Source organism: Astatotilapia calliptera, chromosome 11 (assembly GCF_900246225.1).
Source record: "Astatotilapia calliptera chromosome 11, fAstCal1.2, whole genome shotgun sequence".
Classification (NCBI taxonomy): Eukaryota; Metazoa; Chordata; class Actinopteri; order Cichliformes; family Cichlidae; genus Astatotilapia; species Astatotilapia calliptera.
Window position 1 is genome coordinate 11,274,461 of NC_039312.1, and position 21,822 is coordinate 11,296,282.

The 21,822-nt window shown below is 41.7% G+C and overlaps 1 protein-coding gene across 1 annotated transcript in view; it reads right to left on the bottom strand.

Moving 5' to 3' along the window:
• The window catches only part of LOC113031491 (eukaryotic translation initiation factor 3 subunit H), a 59,727-nt gene that overhangs the window by 36,783 nt on the left and 1,122 nt on the right, over positions 1 to 21,822 (bottom strand). The window contains exon 2 of the mRNA XM_026183613.1: positions 14,441 to 14,597. Within this exon, the coding sequence (XP_026039398.1) occupies positions 14,441 to 14,597 (157 nt within the window). The remainder of the gene's footprint in view (positions 1 to 14,440; positions 14,598 to 21,822) is intronic.

Sequence of the window (21,822 nt, forward strand, 5' to 3'; positions counted from 1 at the left end):
CAATCAAGATTCATCAAATCATTAATACATATATTTGCACTCGAGCGAACACATTAAATGTAAAAATATTTTAAATACCTATTTTTTGATATTATACTTTAAGCTTCACATAAACAATACGAGGTACCCCTCGCGTTGCTAATGGCTGCAAACAGGTTTTGAAAGTGCACTCAGTCCTGTGTAAGAGAAGCTGGAGTAGCTACACCTGTGACTACATGAACTAAGTATCTGTGCAGAGAGAATTAATTTCTGCACCACCCACATCATTTGTTTCAAACTAAATCCCAAGTGGCTTCACCTGTGTTTTTTTTTTTAAACAACTAATAATAAAAAATTCACAACTATCAGACTCGCATGAGTAAACGCTTGCCCATCTGTGACTAAAACAGCCCAGCAGAGCTGCAAAGGAAGATGAGAAATTTTGGATATTCAGGTTTCTGGAAGTAAAAGTCTTCATTGGCTTCTGCTTATAAAACGAACGGTGACTCTGGGGGAAAAATGCTGTCTCAATGTGGAAATGTCAACTACGTCTTTGTGTTGTCAGTCACTGCAGATATATACTTAGTTTACCTCAACTTTTAAACTTAGATTGAGTGACTTTTTAATATTCCTCTACGTTTCTTTTTTGTTGTTGTTGTTTTGTTTGTTTGTTTGTTTGTTGTAAATCCTGTGGTCAGAGAAGCCGAGCGGAGCGGAATGAATCGTTAGCACATGCACCGTGTTTTCCTTGTGATTTGTCACCCTCACAGCGGCTGTGCACTGTGTGACAGGGAAAAAATAAGAGAGACCTTCTGTTGCTTCTAACATTCTTGTCAAATGATAATTTTACACACAAATATAGCCGAAATGCCAGCGCAGCTGTTGTCTTTATCTTGTGTGCGTGGTGATTTTGCCGCTACGATGCTGCGCTTACAAAATCAGTATCTTTAAAAATTACTGCCTTTAATGCTTTAAACCAAAAAGCAAATGTCCTTCCCGTGTCATGTTCAGCATCCCCACCTCATTTCTCAAATCCTTGTCACATCCCTCTCTCCTGCTTACCTTTCACCCTCCCACTAGTCCCTACAGCACACCTGGATTATCCTGCAGTCTGCAGTAATGCATTCTGACCCCCCTCCACACACACAGATGCACAAAATTTAATGCGGGGCAGAATCGTGAAGAGACAAAGGAGCAGATGAATAAAACAGTGGAACTGATGGCAATGGTGACGGCACCCGGGGGATTCACATTCTTGATTTATAACGCCAGGTGAGCATTCAAACACAGATACAGACCAGGCTCGCTGCTAACAGCCAGTCTTAGATCTACACTACAGTGAGAGAGACACAAAACTCAGGTAGAGGGGATGAAGATGAGGAAAGAGGAAATATTAGTATGGAGACAATGGGAAAGGGAATGAGTGATTTCTTTTTTATTAGAGAAAAGGCCAATGTGCCCTTGAAAACTCCTAATACATAACAGTCCACATATTAGCTTTTATGCTTATGTATTTCCTTTAAAGGTGGGCTGCCAAGTGATTTCTAATTAGCCTCACTGAGGGAGAGTAAGGAAAAACGGAGGAAATCAATTTCCCATTTGGGGCAGGTAGACTGATCTATTGAAGGGCTAACTCCAAGGTAGACCTTATCAGAATAGGTGTGGACCATTTTTTACCCAATACACACAGGCTGAATATTATATATATATGTAGATACACAAGCAAAGAGCAGAAATCACGACAAAGGCATTTTTAATCCTTGTGACTTCAATTAACCCACATCATCGTGTCTGCCACGAATGACAACGTTTAGAAAACTTACAAACCCTGCAGGAGGAGAAAGCTGATCTAACATGTCCCAATTAGGTGTTTTCTTTTTTTGCATTTTGCTAGATTTTGAGTTCCCATAAAATTGCTAGCATAGTGGTATGTGCTTCAGCACTTACTCATCACTGTGTTTCCTATAAATGTGAGGAGCCAGAGAGGATGCTCTCCTTCTAAAAAGCCCCGTCCGCTCTTACTGGTCTGCTCCCAAGGGCTGAGCAGGCACCACCTACCACATCATCAGTATACGCCTCCAGGGGAAGATGATTCATTAACATTTCCTTGGCATTTTATACGCAAACAGCAAACTATTATAAATAAATAAATGAATAAATAAATAAAAGTACCCACAAAATGATTTTCCCCCATCATTGGTGTATAAACAGCACACAGTATTCACTTTAATTTGATTTCATGGTGTCTTTACAATTCCCCTTAAGACAAAATTTCAATCAGAGAAGCTTCCCTCCAAGGTGTTTATTAAATCAACCCTCATGATGAAGATGAACCATTGCTTAAAAGAAAATTTGCCTATGAAAAACCAGCGAGCAGCTGTGAACTATCCATGCAGCTGATACCGAATGTTTCGGCAGGAGTCAGCAGAGAACAGTTCAGTCTGGCTTTGGGTCCATTTCAAATCTGGTTTCTTTAATATTACAAAGAGCAAGGTAGCTACCTTATAAATAATAGACACATCTGCGGCAGACCAAAGGGGGTTATAAGAAAATGAAGGGAATGGAGGGTAGAGAAAAGGCAAGGAGAGTCTAATTATCTAACATTTCAAGTGAAGGAGAATAGTCACGCTGCCGACGTGCCAGGGACCATTGGACGGACAATGATGGATGGAGAAGAGCCAACAAAATGTGAGTCACACTCTGCAGCTTCCCTGCCCGTCAGTCAAAGCAGAGCAGAAGACATTGTTACAGTTGCAACAAAAACATTGGAATCACCAGGATTACTCACAAAATGCTAACAATGCCTCCAAAACTGCAGTCAGGGTTCCTACTGCAGAAATGAAATTGGAAGTGTGGGTTGTAGAGGTGTTCCTCATTATAATGAAATTACATACACTCTGGTTGCTGAAAAACTATGTTCCTATCCTATTGTGTAAACAATTCCCAGATCACAACAACTCTCAAAGAACATAGGAAGAGGTTTTCTAGAGGTACAAAGCCAGACACTGCTTCAAAAACATTTCTAAAGACCTTGGTGGTAACCAATCCACAGTAAGAGAACCTTCACAGACAATCCACAGTAAGACACATTGTCTACAACAAAAAGGAAAATCAAGAACACAATGCGCCTTCCTGAAAGAGGTGGAAAGAAGATTTCAAGGATAACAGTGACACACAGAAATCTAATCTCCACAGAGATTAGATTTTCTAATCTCTGTGGAGATTAGATTTCTGACTTCAGAGAGTTGTTTTATAAAGATTGCAGTAAAAGGTTAGAAGCTTAAAAACAGTTACCACATTAAATATTGTGTTTAAAGAAGTTTACAACTCTTTGCAGTCTGTGATCCAAATGTAATGAACCAAATTGTGTTTATAATACAGCGGTCGTTCAAATACCTTGTTTAAGAAGTCAATCACATATGCATGAGGTTACGACACGAGGTCACCTGGACACAGATGGTAATTTAAATGCCTAAAATGCAATTAGTCTTGCCACACCCTAAAAGATACAAAAAAATAAAAAATAACCTGAGAGTCTGGGAGAGGATGATCAAGCAGCATTTACACAAACCCACACACAGTCCTGACAACAGGTCTAATTAAGCAAGTAACTCCAAACACCAGCGGGGATGTAACAGAGGTGTGCAGTGAATTTACACCAACACATTTTGGTGCCCTTGTGATTCTTCAAGAACACGCACACCGTATTTAACAGACGACTTTGACTGCAACTGTAAGTGTTGTCTCATTTGAAACTAGGGCTGGGCGATATGACCCAAAATTCATATCTCGATATTTTTTAGCTGGATGGCGATATAATATATATATCTCGATATTTTTTTAAAGCCATAAGGTAAGAACAAAAAGAGAGTTCTTAGTCAAAGCTGTGTCCCAGATGTCACACAGGCACTTTTATTAACATACAGCATAGATATACATGAAAAAAACTACTCAAAAATAAATTATGAGCATTTATTAAATAATAATGCTCCATAAATAAAAGAAAACTATGTTGTTTTTGTGCATAACAAAGAGCTCACAATTGCGCAGTCAAAATGTAAACTAAAAGACGCTGAGCATAATAACAAAGACAGATTTCAGAGCTGCTCTCTTTCCAAGTTCGTGACTGACAGCCTGGAGTTTGAAATTCACTTCATAACCGTGTCTCTTAACAGGTGCCATTTATGGTCCTTATACACACACAATACGGTAATATTACGTCGAAGCACCTTACGTATCACTCCGCGAGGCTCCTCGGTAGCCGTAATGCTCCGACAATCCATCAAGCCGGTGCAGCTCCGTAGCTTACCAAAGTCGAACAAAAAAAGTTTTTGACAGATTGCTGAGCGCCGTGTTCCACATAAAATCGGTTCGCGGCCATCAAGCACAACCAGAATTCATACATAAGGCGCGCTGTCGATTTTTGAGAAAATGAAAGGATTTCAGGCCGTGCATGGCGTTAGCGTGGTTAGCTCGTTAGCGTGGTTAGCTCGTTAACACGTTGACGCCGTCCAGCCCAACGCACGGGGCGATGCGCAGTAACTCGTTAACGGAGATTTGCCGTGTCCATCTTGTCTCCGCCTGCAGGTGAAGCGATGGGGGAGGAGGGGGAGTTGTGTTCAGTGAAGGAGAGGCGAGGCCGAGTAACCTTGCGTAAAGACAAAAGCGGACAAAAGAGAGGCAAACTTGTGGCTCCACAACTATAATTATAAAGTAACATAGACTATATCGATATAAAAGATATTGTCACATCTTATATCTCGTATAAAAATATATCGATATTTTAAAAAAACTCGATATATCGCCCAGCCCTATTTGGAACATTAGATATTTAATATGCAAGTCACAACAAATACTGGCATTTTCAACAGACTCTTTAGAAAAAAAAACCTTTACAAGTGCCAGTGAAGAAAATACTTTTGGCTACTCCCTCGCCACGAGGGGTCGCCACAGCAGGTAGCTCCATGTCTCTGATTTGGCAGCGTTTCGCTCTCGATGCAACCTCAAAGGGGATTTGTGCCTGAAGCCAGAACACTTATTAAAATGTCTATGAAGAAGAAGAAGAACAGGGACATTTTGGAAGGACTTTCTCTTTTCTCTTGGATAATTTATGCTGAGCAATTATGCAACATCTTTCTCTTATCATTCCAGCAACAGAAGCTTCCAAAGGTATGGAAAAAGTCGATTATTGCTCCAATTGCAAAGACTACAAAACCTACATCACTGAATGATTTTAGGCCTGTTGCTTTAACATCTCTAGTGATGAAATCCTTGGAAAAGCTCATCAGCATGGAGGTTCTGCTGCAGGTAGAAAAGCTTATTGATCCACTGAAATTTGCATACAGGCCTTGTAGGAGCGTTTACAATGCTGGGGTCACTTTATTAAATTTCCTATATTGCCAACTGGATGGGGCCAAAGTCCATGCTCGGCTCCTGTTTATTGACTTTTCTTCAGCTTTTAATACCATCCAGCCACATCTTTTAGCTGATAAGCTTCTTAACCAGTTTGGTTGGATTTTAGACTTTTTAACTAACAGTTTTCAGTGTGTGAGAGTAAATGGCTGTTTTTCCAATCAGCTGAATTCTTCTACTGGTTCACCACAGGATGTTGTCCCTCTCCCTTACTATACATTTTGAATACTAATGACTGTTGTAGTACACAGGCTAACAGGCATTTCATTAAATATGCGGATGATACACTCATTGTAAGCCTCCTTCATGGTGAAGAGTATTCCCATGGGCCTGTTATGTTTGTTTCTTGGTGTGGTGAGTCATTTTTAAAGATAAACACCTTGAAATCTAAAGACATGGTCACTGAGTTCAGGAAACACAGGATGCACAGTGTACTTTGTTAATGCTACTGATAAAACTTGGGCTGTTTTTTCCTCTCTTTTTTGTGTATGTATGTGTTGTTTTATGTGTGGACATGCTCCAAATCAATTTCCAATAAAGTTACAATTGACCATTGAGTTTTAAATCTGTAGTCTAAGCAGCCAGATTGCCCTTGTAAGGAGGCATTTTTCTTTACCCTGCAGCCCAATCATATTCACTACAATCTAAAGCTATGTGGCTAATTAGTATGCTGAGTAATTCAAACAAAGGCAGCAGGAGTGACATAAACAACAAATAAACTGAAAAGAGGGTGCCAATCAGCAAAAATCAACCTCATTAATGATTACAGGTTGTTTATACATCAAGGGTAGCTTTCAATGTGCCTTTTAATTAAGTGTCTTGTTAAGACTTAAGTAGCAACAACCTGTTATCAGCTGACATGTCAAATGTACAAGTGAAATGCTCCTTGGCTGAGAAGTGGCCATCATGTTTTGTCTAAGGGGGCTAGCAACAAAAACACATCTAATTACCGAATCAGGGAGCTCAAACTGCAAAACAAGCCCCCTTATAACTTGTTTGTTTCACAAGGCTGACAACAGCTCCCATCCTCAGGGCCAATGGGAAACATGACATGAGGCCAGAGGCCTTGCAGCCAATGCAACCTGTGTCAGGCAGAGAGCTAGCAGCTTGGGGCAGCAAGCTAATCAGAAGGCTGTGGGAACGCATTCAATGGGGGAAAGACTCCACAGATAAATACAAGCAACACATAAATGCATTGTGATATGTGTCTATTACCATACAATACACTACCCCAAAAAACAAGACACTGATCACTTTTTTACCCAGTATCAGCCCTGATAGAGAGATTTTTCTCCGAGTGGCAACACCTATGGTTCAGAAGAAGACTGCAGTGCTGCAATGATGTCACAGCATAACCACAAATGAGGTGACCATTAACTATCATCATGAACTTGCATAACATCAATCAACTTCCACTGTTATATCTGCATTTGCTGATGTTAATGCGCCTATGACGGCAGGCACTGTACTGCAAATCAGGAACACAATAATTACTCCAGTTATTCAATTTTCTTGGCGCTGGCATCAATGCAGTTGCTTTTCTAAGAGAAAACCAAAAGCCATTGCTGGCTTAGTACAGTTTGTTCAGAAAGAATTTCTGGGAAATAATTACCCCAACAGGACATTTGTCGGGCGCTTTCATCCTCTCTTTTTAAAATAGCATATTTACTAATCTTCCCATTGTTGTAGCGGGAATGGAAGGAAGACTTGGGGCTACTGGGTGCAGGTGGGGACAAACAGGAGGGAGAGTGGGGGGAAAAGGAAAAGAAAGTTGATGATAAAAGAAGGAATGAAGAATGAAATACTAAAAGGAAGGAAACAATCAATGATTGCAGGAAAGAAGAAAATTGTGGGAAGAAAGGCTATAGGTAGTGCTTACCTGTGGTGAGTCTGGAAAAAAAAGGGAGGGGAAAAGAAGGAGAAGTAGTTGAGAGTGGAAGGAAGGTGACTAATTTTGTTCTACCTTCAGGATACCTCCTCCTGCTGCCGAAGTCTAGCGGCGTGGGTTGAATATCAAACACCGAAAGTGGTACTGAGCAACGGTTTGTTTGATACAGTCCCTTCTTACAAGCCAAAAAAAAAACCCACTACCCAATTATGCTTTGTAATCCTGTGAAATTCATTAAGCCACAGTTCCCAACAAATATTAACAGTTTGCTGAAGGTTTTAGTGCTTGTGTTCACGAGGGGTCTCCCAGTCGAGATTCCCCCCACCCCAAACCCATTTTTTTTGGCCCGATACTGATCCAAATCTTTTCATTTTGTGTATCTGAGCCTGATCCAATAAATATTTACCCCATGAGAATTAAACATGTATCTGCCACATGGAATTAACAGCTATAGCCTATTAAATTTGACAAAAGCTACTTAATCAAAATACCAAAGGGTTCAAATCTACTGAGCTGATCAGCTTAAACTATTTAACGAGTAAGAAAAAAAAAGGTTAATTAAAAGATTGAAACTCGTGCAATAGATCCAACTTTTTATAACATCAATTGCATGGAGGTGAGGAGGTATTTCTCACCATTTTTTGAAATACTGAAGCAAACCAAATACTGAAGCAGACCAGATCAGAACGCAAAACCAACCCAGCTTCTACGATTTGGCAGCATCATTCTAAACAGTTAAAACAACATTTGGTGCTGTGTGCAAGCTAAGAGAAACTGCTTCCAAATCCCCCTCCCTCCCTCTCGTATATTTATCTAATGGGATAGAGGAGAAATAACTGTTTTGGTGAGCTAAGTGGTTTAGCAAATTTTGCCAATCCAAGGGTCAGAAGAAGTCAATCACCAGTGTGTCCAAATAATTTTTCACACTCCCGTGCTGTAATTTTCACTATCACACACAGGGAAATACTTACAGTGTAGAGCTCGACTGTTATTAAGGGAAAAAATGGCAACAAGACTACCAAGCAGAGGTGGACAAAACAGAGCATAGGCGAGTAAAAAACAATAAACAAAGAACGGGATTTAGAGCAGCTTTGTTATTGTCCATAGCAATCCAATAAAGCATCTCTTCATCGTCTCAGATATCCAACAGGACTGGCTGCCACATCTATAGACTTAACAGACTAAACAGATTCATATATTCAAACAAATATATACATCACTAATCATACTTTGATTGAAGATGATTAAAAGAAGTGTTTTAATCCAGCAAAACGCAAATGAGTTCCTGGTATTGTGATGTAGTTGTGATTATTCAATAAGATTTCGAAAAGGAGTAGCTGCCCAAAGTTTTTGCTCAATGATTGTTTAAAGTTTGTTTTTTTTTTAAATAGAAAAATCTTCGTGAACCTGTATGCAAATAGACAACTTCACGGCAAAATATGCAAAGATGGAAGAAAAAAAAACCCCCACACACACACACACACAGTCAAATGCAGTGAGATCTCAATAAAAACTACAATACGCGAGAGTGCAGAGGTTATACAGAACCATAATGAGAAACATGGCACACTGACACAAAGAGCTGAAAGTTACAGTGTCAACGGAGCTTTATCCACCCGCCATATTGCGCGGCACAGACTGAACAGTGAAGCTACATGAAGTGCACCTCTCATTACTTCTTCTGTGCAAACACATTGCTGCTACTAAGAGGAGAGGTTATTAACCACTTCCAGCATGAAGGGTAAGTAATGAAGGCAATACCTGTGGGAGATCTTCAGTGTACTGTGATCCAACAATGAATTGGCCTACTGTAAAGCTTTGATTACACTGGTTTGCATCTATGAGTCCGCTGTGGTCCCATTGGGTGTGGGCAATTTAAATTTCGTCATCAGATGGTGAGTGTGAGGGTCCTGCCTGTTTTTTTCCTCCACCCCGTACGGACTTGTCTGTGGAGCATTAGCATTACATATGCTCATATGCACCTCAGGCAGTAGGCTGCAGGCGGACTTCAAAGGAGTATAACAGGAATTAGTACTTGGTCGTCAGGTCTCCAGCCTAATAGGATATAATCAAGGCTTAACTAGTTAACATAGGTGTAATACTGTTAGCTAAACAACTAAAGGTTTCGGATTATATGAATGTAGCCTCTCAATCATGTAGGTCATAGTAGTATTGAGGGCTTGTTGGTTTGTGACAACCCTCACCTCCCATCCAAGATGCTTCTTCAGTTCTAAATCCTGGGAGGTGGTCCTGAAGGTCGTATAAACCAATCTTAATTATGCGAGTCATTACATGACCGAAGGTGTGAAACAAGGCACTGGTGATTATCATCACAGGGGCCATGGTCTGAAATGCTTGTGAGAAATTGCCTTGGAAATTGCCATCAAATGAGCTCTTCAGGTCACATGACTCTAGGTGTGAGTGGGGGCTAAATCGCCTGGGAGGAGCTCTCAAGGCCGCACTGTAGGTGGTATCGCGGGCCGCTACGTCTTTTGTACAATGGTCGTTCAAAGTCAATGTAGATGGCCTACTTTACTCCTCTTTCAAAGCGTCAAGTCTTCTCAGTCCAAAATGTGAAAATGAGCATCATCAAAAGAATGTCCTTTCTCCTTTAAGTGCAAATGTACAGCAGTGTCGTCCTGCTGAGCTGCTGCTTTTATGTAACATAGGAGCTAGCTCTCCCGAAGAAAAGCTTGCTACTAGATGAAACATTTTTCACCAAAAAGAAGTCCAGTTGCTTTCATTTCAAGCCCTCAAGAGTATCAAATGATAACATTTACTTGGTTCTTTTACTCTTTTTCTACTACTAATAACTCTTTCAACCTGTTTTTCAATCGGGACAGTATGCTAATATGACACATTCAAAGTGTTTTTCTGTTTTTTGGAATATTTGGTACCCAAAGAGAAATTTTAGCCAGCACTAAGGGGAAAATACCACCTGCCAGTTTCAGTAATTTACTGAAGTAGAATAAACAGTTTTGTTTGCCTGGTCTAAAATATCTAGAAATGCACAGATTCACTGCCTTTACGGTGCGTGATTCGATCCCGCTCACTATCAAGTCAACCCCCAGATGATGAGTTGAGTCCGGTTAGCTGTTGGATTTGCAATACACCAGTGAAAACCCTGTGATAGTCGCTCTGTACTAAAATACCTCTGCTTTGTAATATTGCTGATATCACAACAAAAGAGTCGGGCCAATGCACATCATTAACATGCTATTTGAGTGCCTCTACTGCACAAAATGCCAAGAGAATAAGTGCCCGCAGTTCCACACATTTCTCTCAATACATTTTGTCAATGATGCAAGGAAAGCGTGTGTGCAAGGACACTGGAAGATAGGAGGGCTGGGGTTCAGTCAAGGTCATTTCTTTTTTCCTTTCCCATTTTTTCCTCTCTCTTTTTTTTTTTTTTTTTTTAATCTGAGGCCGATTCTGCTGTGCGTGCTCAATTACTCTTTATCTCATTCCTCACTCATTTTGGTCACATTTGCTGCCACTGACTGTCCTGTAACTACAGCTCTATACTGGCACCTGTTGATGAAAGCATAGCATAGCATATACATGCGCGCACACACAGACACACGGGAAGGGAGGGGAAAAAAAAAAAAAAAAAAAAAGAGTCACGTAGCTGCCAATCCTGCCCATTGTTCATTTCGAGATAGATTCGAGGAGTAATTCTAATCTGAGGGGCCTCCAGCAGGCAATGAGTCAGTGTAAGATGATTTAGGTGTACACAGACACACACACAGATCACAAAAACACAAGGCACACACACCAATCTATCCACATATGCAGACCTTGGAAGCAAAATGTATTGAGGGTGGCTGATTTGAGGTGAAGAGAGTACACGCTTGTCAGCTCAGTCTGTGAAGGCCCAAATCTCCAGCTTTATCTCAGAGAGTATTGGTTAACTGATATGTATCAGAGTCTCATTATAATGGTCAGAGATAAGGCTGCATTGAAATAAAAGGTATAGGTCTGAAGCAAACACTGTAAAAGTCATCAAAAATTGATAAAAATGTTCAGATTTTGGACAGCGTTACCCATGTGCCTCTAGAGGACATGAGTCTACAGTATAACAGTGTGCGTCTGAATGAGTGTGTGTTGCTTCTGTCCACTTACAGAAAAAGAAAAAAAGAGCAAGGTACAGATTAATGGAGCACTGATTGAAAGTAGCGATGGAGCAATGTGATACTCATATCGCATATCGGTCTGACACAGACTCAAATGGCTGTATCGTGCATCTGTGACAGCTGGCTGATGCACGAGGCCAATCCATTCAGTTAATTTCCTTTATTCCATAGCTGTGTTCACACATACACTGCAGCTCTGAAATGTTCTTGACATTAGCTTGCAGAGCTATATGTGGAAAAAAAACTGCTCAATCTGGGCAACTACAACCACATCATAAGAAAATTTCCAAGCCTCTTTCTCAGTGAAGAATGCAGCTTATTAAGATCACTATCCGATTGGTTCATACACAAAGCATCACCAACTCAAGTGTGAGCAACTACCTCTGAGTCATTATCCAAGCTACTGCTCTGCAGCAAAGTTACTTTATTTGCAGAAACATTCAGCGTGGTTAAAAATCTTTGATACAGGCAGATGGCCTGGGTATCAGTGAGTAGCGCTGCCTATTGTTTGTCTGTACAATAGCAGCAGACGTTACATTGACAGAATTCGTTTTTTAATTCAATACGCATTTGTGACCTGATATGACTCAGATACTCTGTTATAACACAGTAGTACCACATAAATGTCTCCAGGAGTAAGTTACAATGTCTGATTCATTCTTCAACAAAACTCTGTTGTTCTGCTGCTTCTACAGTTGGTCGAGGTCACCCGCCCCAGCATCAGCACAGATGAAACACTAACAATTGCTACAGGGGCGACGAGACAGAGAGAAAAGGGTGGCCTGACTGGTCGCGCGTGTGTGTAGACGTTTCAAGCTTGAGTGTGAGACCAAAATGATCAAATGTACAGGCATTAAATCCGCTTTTCAATTTTATTTCTAAATGTGTAGTAGCATAAGTGCGTAGCATAAACTTTCTGTCAGCTTGGAGAGCGGAGATGGGAGCGCTGTGTAGCTACAGAATTGTCTGCTTTATGATGTGCTGTTGCCGTTTAAGAGGTCGAAAGCACGGAGAACATGAATGAATCCCATTTCCATCTCCGTTTTTGAATTTTGTTCCATACTGACAGAAAACCTGAAGCCTGTCACCTTTTACAGCTGGATCAAAATCCCCACTGAGCAGAGTTCTATTGTAGCTCTGTAAATTTCCCAGAGTTCACGGCAAGACGCTACTCGCTGAAGCCCTTGTTAAGTTAAAGGGAATGACAGATGGAAAATCCAGCGCTTCCAGTGTTTATAACACAACAAGCCATCACCGACACACACACACACCGACACACAGAGAGAGAGAGAGAGTGAGCTGCTCCTGACACTAACAACCTTAAGCAACCATTGGCGCTTGCATATGCCGCTGAATTTTTGACTATTGCTCGTTAGCAGCTGAAGCCTCACAGACCAGGATTTCTCCCTTTCCTCTGTTCTCGGGACCACCTCACGTTCCTCCCACCCCTCAGTCTGATGCAGTGGGGTTTTTTTGTGCTAACAAGGAGAGAGTAACAATAAGGTGTGATAGGGGAAGGGCAGAAGTCAGAGGGCATGACACTCTTTGATAACAATGCTGACAGAAAGCAGCAGGGGAAAGGAAAACATGTGCGGATAAAGACCAAATCAAAACCCGTGCACGTTCGCACCGCCCACCTGTAACGCCAGAAGCTAGAGCACTCCATCCTTGGACTGCGCATCAACCCTTGGCACTGACAGGGTAGGACACCCAGCACCTAGTTAGCTTAGTTAGAAGTCAGCATTGACCTTAACATGACGCCGGAGGATATCTTACTCAAACTTTCAAGAAAACAGACATTCAGTTCGTTCTTGATACAAGTTTACTGTGACATCATCTCAGAAAATCAGTTACAAGAAGCCAAAAAACAAAAAATATAAATATGAATAATAATTATAATTATAATAACAACCTTGAATTTACTTTATTTAGTCAAATTTAGTGCCCTCTTTTCATTTCAGCACACAGTGATTCCATTGTGAACTTATTGGCATGTTAGATTCACTCATAATTTGTACCCTCTGCTGTCACTTCAGTCTGCGGCTGTCACCGTGTGCGTGTGAAGGGGCGGAACAAGGCAGCAAGCGCGGCAACAGAAGAGAGACGGGGAGAAAAAGACGAGAGCGTTACTTGAGTTGATGACAGCCTGTTAGCATGCAAACAAAGGCGTCCCAGCAAGCGGTAATTCTTCTAAAACCAAACACGGCATGCACCAACTGACTCCACATCACGGGCAAAGCCGGTCCTAGAACGGCGGCAACGCTGCAGATGAGTTAAAGCTAAATCAGCCAGCAACACAGGACCTGTGTCACCCCTTCAGCTCTGAGGGAGATGAGCACCCCCAGGTGTCTGGTCACAATCTCTTCCCCCGACCCCACCTCCATGCTGTTAGATAAGCTAACATACGTGGCGCGATAAGGGTCAATTTTAATGAGATTTCCACAGAAATCTACAAAGTAGTTCCCCCCAAAATTCAAAGACTTTCTGTTCACCCTTGTAAAATTTTAAAAACAAATTAGTTTGATGCAATATCTGATATAACATTTGGCTCACACGTCAGTCATGCCAAAATAAATTAATGACAAACAACAACACCTTTTGTCCTGCCAAAAACAATATACGTTTTCCACGGAAATGTTTCAAGTCAGTGTTTTCACAGCCATCTGGTATATCAACTCAAGAACACTGTGTTAATTAAAAACTTAATCATCCAAATTTGCAATTCATAATGTCACGCACCAGAATTTAAATGACAAAGCAGCTCTTATCTACAGTGGAGTTTCAAAATTTCACAATAAGCAAATACCACAGCTCCCATGTTGCTGAAGATTTCTTAATATCATCTTGTCATAAATTGAGCGGCCGCAGTCACCGGAGACACCATCATTTTACGGTTTTACTTGCGCTCGGTGCTTAACGGGTATTTATTTCACACTCTGTCGTGATGTGATAAGTGTGCGCGCGTTTTTACAGCTGCAGGAGAAGATCGATGGAACAAACAGAAAGCAGGCACACTGCTTTTAGTTACCTTCATCAAAGTCAGCATCATCCTCTGTGTGCTGGGGGAAAGGGAAGCAGTTGGTGATCTCAAGTCGGTCATCGACTACCAGGCCCAGCAGGACGCCCTGAACCACCTCACTGCCCTGGCCCTCTTCTTGGTAGTGCTTGATAATCTTCAGCACCACCTGTGAAAAGGGAAAAAAAGAGCAACATTAGTGCTGCAGTAGAAAAGGAGGCAGAAAGGGAGGTTGATGATTCTTTATCCTGCTTTCAGTGGCATTTACTGAAAATTGATTTCATTTTCTGAATTGATAATATTTTATCCATCTTGTCGTTTATAGCATTTATGTAATTTCTTGCTATTGTTTGATTTATGGTACCAAATACAGTTGTCTCCCTGCTCGCCATGTTGATTTGAGCTCATTAGTGTGAGTTGAGGATTTTCTGTGTGAGATGCTGTTTAAAAGTCACATGGATGTCTTCCTCTGTTCTTTGGCACATTATTTTTTAATCACAGTACAAACACACTGAACAATTTTCTTATTTTCAAATAGAGAATAATGTCTAACCTCTAGTGTACAGAAAAGTGGTTTGATTTAGTAAAAGAATGCAAATAAAGACACATGATAAAGGCCTGTGATTTACGCCTAGGAAATGTGAAAATAGGAACTTCCAGTTAAAGAATTTATGTTGTTATGATTGTAACGTGTAGTTAATATACTTTAGGTTGATTGTACAACTCTAGTCACTTTGTGGCTGAGAATATTGTCCCAGCAGAGCACATATGACACATTTCTCATCAGTTCCCCACCAAGAACAACCAACACAAGGCTTCTGATTTCACCAACACCCAAAGTGATATCAAGAGAAAAACCAAACAAAAACCACCCAAAAACAATGAGACTTCATGCATCACTAGAGTTTTCTCTGCTTATATACACAAACTAAAGTGTTAGCATTACTCATTACGCAAAAGAATTACAACAACGTAAATATGAATAGTAACCCGAGGTTTAACAGCTCTGAAACAGACACCAAATTTGTGCTGTAAACGTCCACGGTCTTGTGTTTTTTCCTTGGAAAAGGTTAAAAACAGGTGCAGCAGTGTTTAGCATGAAGCGTGCTAATCTGCAAATTAGTCATATGCTCATGTTACCAATTCTCCATAGTTCTCCATGTGAAACTGCTGCACCTGGCTAGCACGCTAATCGTGCTTATTGTTTTCAAAATTCAATACATTAAGAGTGAGCAGGAAACACTTCAGTATTAAAGCAATCATTTTTGCTCTTCGTGATTTTTATTATGCACATTTTGCTGTGGAGACTCCAAACACACACTAAACGATAACACCGAAGATAAATCCTGCTCTATAATGAGTGTCACACATACATCCAGACAGCTGTGTGCACCCTGCAGCTCAAAGAATAATGATCTAGGGCCTGTATTCAGTTGTGATGGATCACAAGGATGAAATGGATGTGTAGATGTGACATAAATAATATCACACTGCTCTGGAAACAGTTCCATTTTTTTGGTAGAAACAAGCGGTTGTCGTCTGCTTGTGTAACTTTCGAGGTGCTGATGCTTGATATGGTTAAGCCCCCCGTAGCTATTACACACTTTCCCTCTGGAAAAACTATTACAAGTTGAAAAATCATGTTGTTGCACTGACAGGTGCACAGCTCAGGTTCAATACAGTTTTAACTGGGTGGTGACGGGCACAGCTACTCGTTATCAGCCCGGTCTGTAGTTCTCCTGATAGAGAGACAGAGAAGTCTACTTTTTTGGGAGTGGGATGAGGGGTGAATTTGCATGACATTGGCTCATTACTCTGGTAGGAGGAGCCTAAAACCCTGATCATATCAACAATTCATACTAATCCCCTAATGAAGCTACAATATTGCAAAACTGGGAGTTAAAAACAAAAAAATTAATACAGCAAAGCATCAGGAAATTCTGTGTGACAATGCATGATACTGACACAGGGACACTAAATACTGATATTTAATGTAAAAACTCAAAATACTCTGAGAGTACTATGAAAAAGAGGGCTATCTCATGCACCACTATCCTGAGATACCAGTAATAAGTGACGTATTTTGATATCAACAGGCTTTCTGGTGATTCCTAGCGAGATGTGAAATTGTGTAGTAAAACAGGTTTGGGGGGAAAAATATAACTCCTCTAATACTAAAACTAGAACATTTCTAAACAAATTCTAGTAAATTTATAAGAGCTCTCCCAATAGACAGCTGAGCTTAGGTCTGTTGCCTCAGAGCAGTCTTCTTATTGTCCCTGCGCCTATGTGAGTTTCCTCTGGTGCTTTAGTCTCCTCCCACACTCCACAGATGTGCATGTTAAGTTAATTAATGATTCTAAATCCAATGTAACCCAATGATCAACTTGCAACCAGTCTAGGGACCCCCACATCACAACAAAAACACCACTTACTTTGGTAACAGATTGCATAATGAAGCATTCTGCACTCTTCACTGGCCACTAAGCTCTTACATAAAAACCACAAAATTGTCAAAAAATAACCATTGTTATGTTAGGAGAAATTCTGGGACAAGTTACTAAGGCTATCACTGACTGTGGTTGAGTGCTGGAGCCCGCTGTGGTAAGCACCACCTGCAGGCTCAAACACTGGTGCATCACTGATCTTGAGTGTGTACAAAAGGGCAGTTAGTATTCAGTGCAGCTTAGCAATTTACACTGGAGAGCGAAGAGGCGGCACACATAAAATTTTCAAGAAAAATGCCATCCTTGTACAGTGGGAGGGTATATTTGGACTCGTACTCCGATATCCCACATAATCGTGCTTCATCTGGACAGAGTGTCCATGCATCATCGTATGCATTTAATTTTTAATGCCAGATAAAAATGGGCCGATAGCACAAAGCCTCCGAATGATTCAGGAGTGGGTTTAAGCTCTAATGCTGTGATACTGACACCAAGGACGGCGGAGGAAAAACTATCGCACATGCACAATACAAACATGTGGCAGGCATACTGACAAGCAAAAAATAAATAAATAAAAAACTGAAAAGCAATGGCAGAGAGCAGAGAAGGTAAAGCGTCTAAATGAACAGGAACAGGACAAAAAGCTGAAAAGCGCTGTGTGGAGGGGGAGAGCATAAATCACGCTGATAACAGTGTGGGCAGGTCACAGCCAGAGGCATTAATAATACACACATACACATTCACACATAGGAGCAGGGTGGCAGTCCTAAAGCCATGCTCACAACAAAAGAGCCAACACCACCATAAGGGAGCCCTCGCTGGTCTCGGGCAGCTGCTCGTGCACGCGCAAACATACACATACACATGCGTGCTTGTCCGGGGAGATGATTTATTTCAATAGAGCGCTGGCTCTGTCATGCAACAAGTAAAAAGAGCTAGAGGCGGGAGAAGAAAAACCAAATGGGTTGGAGTGGAGAGAAAAACAAATCTCATTCCCTGCCTGCCTGCTTTGGCATTTTTGACTGAGAGGGCAGGAAGGTCTGAGCAATAGGTCGGTGAAGAGAGACACGGGTGGAAAGGGAGGGAGAAACAGCAAAATAACTGAGTGGGAGCGCGATGGAGGGGAGCAAGGTGGCGGAGCTGGGTAGCAAGGAAATGCAATAGTGCAAATGTGAAACGGAGAAACAGGTGGATGAAGGAACGGATGACAAAAAGAAAGCAGTGGGGCAGTAGGTGAGGTGTAGCAAAGAGAGCGAGGAAGAATAAGGAGGAATCCGGCAGGGGAGAGGAGGGCTACAGTCGAAGTCTCCAGGAACAGTGGCATTGGCTGCTTTACCCTGTCCCCGGTCCCCTTTGAGCTTTGGCTCCTTTTTCCACCAGCAAATAGCTTTTCTAGTCTCCCTCCATCATTGAGAGCAGATAGCAACGGATACACAATGCTTTCAGCTATCTAGCTCTTGGCGATCTGCTCATCGCACACTTAAACAGCATCTGTCTGCAAAAAGGGAGGAGGTGAGAGATGGACAGTCGGCCAAAAACAACTCCAACAAGGTCAAACAAATAGGGCTAAACACGATGGGGGTTTAAAAAAAAAAAGAAAGGAAAAAAAAAAAAGGGGGGGGGGGGGGGGGGAGAAATCCTGAATCCACAGAAATGCTTTAAAGACAGGAAGCAAAGAGGCATCTGCACTACAAAAAAAGGAAGGAAGGAAGCCTGGAGGTTTCAGTGGATTTGTAGTACTGGCTTCCTGGCGCTCAGTAAATGCCATCAGGTATTGTAAGCAAAGCCTGGAAAGCTTAACGTCTGTGCAAACCTGCATGCCCACAAAGACATGCCAACTCTCCTTCCAGTACCATCCCTCCCTACTACTCACGCTCTCAGACACACACACACACACACACACACACACACACACACACACACACACAAACTCACGTATAATTTTATTGATCCAGTACACCGGCAGCTAACCCAGTGATCTCACCTCATGTGGAGAGGTCCAAGATTGATATGTGGACAGTGCATTATAAATCAACAAGCTTAAAATTGAATTGTGCAAAATCAATTGCGGTCTAAATCCCCTGTTGGCTGCCTTTAATTCTTATCATAAATCTTCTGCCTCGCTCACACAAAGGGGCTTATATTCCTGCCACAACGGGGCTCAAGTTATGAGAAAGTACAGCAAGAGAGACGATCGCGTAATGAGGTTTTGTTTTTTTTACCCTTATTTTCTTTTTTGCGTTGCTGAAGTGTGAACGGACTCTAAACTCAACGCCGCCTGCAAAATATTTGACAGAGAAAATACTTTTGTGTGGCAGGAGTCGTCTGTTGGGTTAAGCCACGGATGAAGACCACGGCAGATTCCCACTTCATCTGCCAGCTTTCGCCTGCTGGCGTGGTGAGATCTTTCTCAAACATGTTTGATTTTGCTAGGCCAAGTCTGGCGTGTAATGTGAAGTAGTCCAAGACTGATGTATAGCAGCCACTGACTCTGGCAACAACCGATGGGAGCAGCTGTAGCAATGTGGGGAGACAAATAATCCAAAAAATGTACTAAAAGGAAAGTACAGAGGTCAGAGCAATACAGCTAATTTATAGTGAGGATATTTATGCATATCATGCGTCCTGTCTGCTGCACAGTCCATCAAGATAGCAGCCTGGTCTAAACCAGTGCACAGTTTCATGTTTGAGACACCTCATCTGAAACCATAATACACCTTAGTCATTTTTAATTAATTTTTTTAAATCTAATTTAAGATCAAAGTCTAGCCATTGATTTCCTTGACATGTAGTATTTTCATTGCTAGGAGAATAATCTGCCATGATTGAGGAATTCACAGCATATCCAGCAAAACATATGATTAACTGCTTATCCAGGGTTTCCCCACAGAGGTCCCGCCCCAATAATATCTGGCTATCTACCCATTTCACCTTTTTTTTTCCTGCCCAAAAGAATGACGCAATCCACTAGCAATTTCCTAACGAGCAATTTCCTCAGTCTTATTTTGAAAGTTCGGTTGCTAAACAGCTACTCCCCTTCCCATCTTGTGTTTCCTTCCTGGCATACTCACCAGTCGCTCTCATGGCTCTCAGAGTCTCTCATCCCACGGTCAGACTGAGTCCAGCTTTGCCATCTTGGACTGCCGCTGGCAACAATAGTCCTTGTTCTGCTCTGAGGATCTGCTGCGAGCTGGAGGGCCACTCTAACCAGAACCTGCAGCCGGTTTAGGACTGGTTCATGTGCTGCTCCATCAAGGCTGCGGAGCAGAACAGGGACCACCGTAGCCAGCTGCTCCCCAGGATGGTTTAGTTGGCATCCAACAGTGGGGTAAGAGACTCATTGGAGAGGCAGCTAATTACTGGTCTGTTAGTTATTTGTCACAAAGGGATCCTGCAACTAATTAGCAGTGGATAAAGTTTATATTATAATATTTACTATATTAGGTATAGATGTGCCTCCTTTCACACACACACCCATGTGTGCACAGCCACCTACTACCACAAACGGGAGTATCACTGTTATCTATTACTATTTTATTGATATTAGCCTCCCTGTTTAGGGTTTTATTCATATTTCAAACTCATCCTTTTCTCTCCCTTCGCACATCTAAAGCACTCGGTGGTGAAACATGGCTGGACTAATGTTTTTTAAAGATGTGACTGAACAACAAGCAGTAGCCACCGTGACCAACAGTGCTCGGCAAAAGGCTGCACTCCTCCGACCTCTCAGCAAGGTAACCAACTCAACTGTGGAACAGTGAGCTGCTTGAAATCTGATTATTGTTGACCGAGTCTTCTTTTTTTTACTTCACATTTCAACAATGCAAGTTTGTTTGACCTGAGCAGCCGCACTGGATGCAGTCGTGCTTTATTTTTGCTCAAGTACCTGCTCAGCGAGTGCTTCAGCGAGTGTATCAAGGAACTCTGAATGTCAAATTAAAATAAATAGCATGTAAACATGACGTATAGCTTCTGTGCTATGTAGAAGAATATATGTAAAGCTATGATTCTGCATTGGATAGCAAGTCATCTCCTGTGTGCATGGCAGTAGATCTGTACTACATTATTATATGACACCTCCCTGTCAAGCACAGGCTCAAGAACCTGAGGCTTATCTAAAAACCCCAGGGGGGCAGAAGGGACTGTTCTTGCTGAGAGTGGAAAATGACTGTTACATGAAATGTTAAGATTAAACTTACTTTGTTTTTTCCCTTCCTTTCAAGTCAGTGAGACCGTCAAATCACGGTGCCAAAATATCCTGCACAAAGCACTCTGACTTTTCCTTAATTCGTGGTACAAGAATAAGACGCGTGTCTGACGTGCATCGAGGCTTCTTCTCAACAGAGGCAATTGTGTGATCTCAGTAGGTGTTTAATGGAACCCACTGCAGTGCTGCTCTCCACTTCTGTGGCAACATCAGTGACTGAAACCTCTTCAAAAGCAAGGAAACAATTCAGTTCTACTACACAACAGCAGTGATGCTGTCTACGGGCAAGCCTCCAGCTAAACCTCTGACAGGCGTGTCATGACGCAACACGACAGCAACAGCTGCATCTCAATGCATTCAGGTGAAGCGCATTTCATAACGCCACCTGAAATAGACACCCTTCCTTCAGCAGTCTCCATTCAAATGAGGCTGCACACTAAGCTCTTCCTGACTGTTTTTAATTTAAGTGTTGCGATTAAAATGTTTGGCTGATAAAGCCGAGAAAAGGAATTAAGAAAATCTCATTAAGGGTCTAAATAATACACATGGAGGTGAAATATTCAGATTTGAAATTAGAGCCTAGGACTCTGGGGCACCTTTAATGAGCAAGATAAAAGGAAGGCAGCAGCTGGCAAGTTTAAGTCTTGGTACTGCGTTCAGGAACACTGGGGAAAAAAAGAAGGAAAAAAAAGAGCTGCTTTGTGTCCAGTGCCACTCAGGGCAGGAGGGAGGGAGAACGT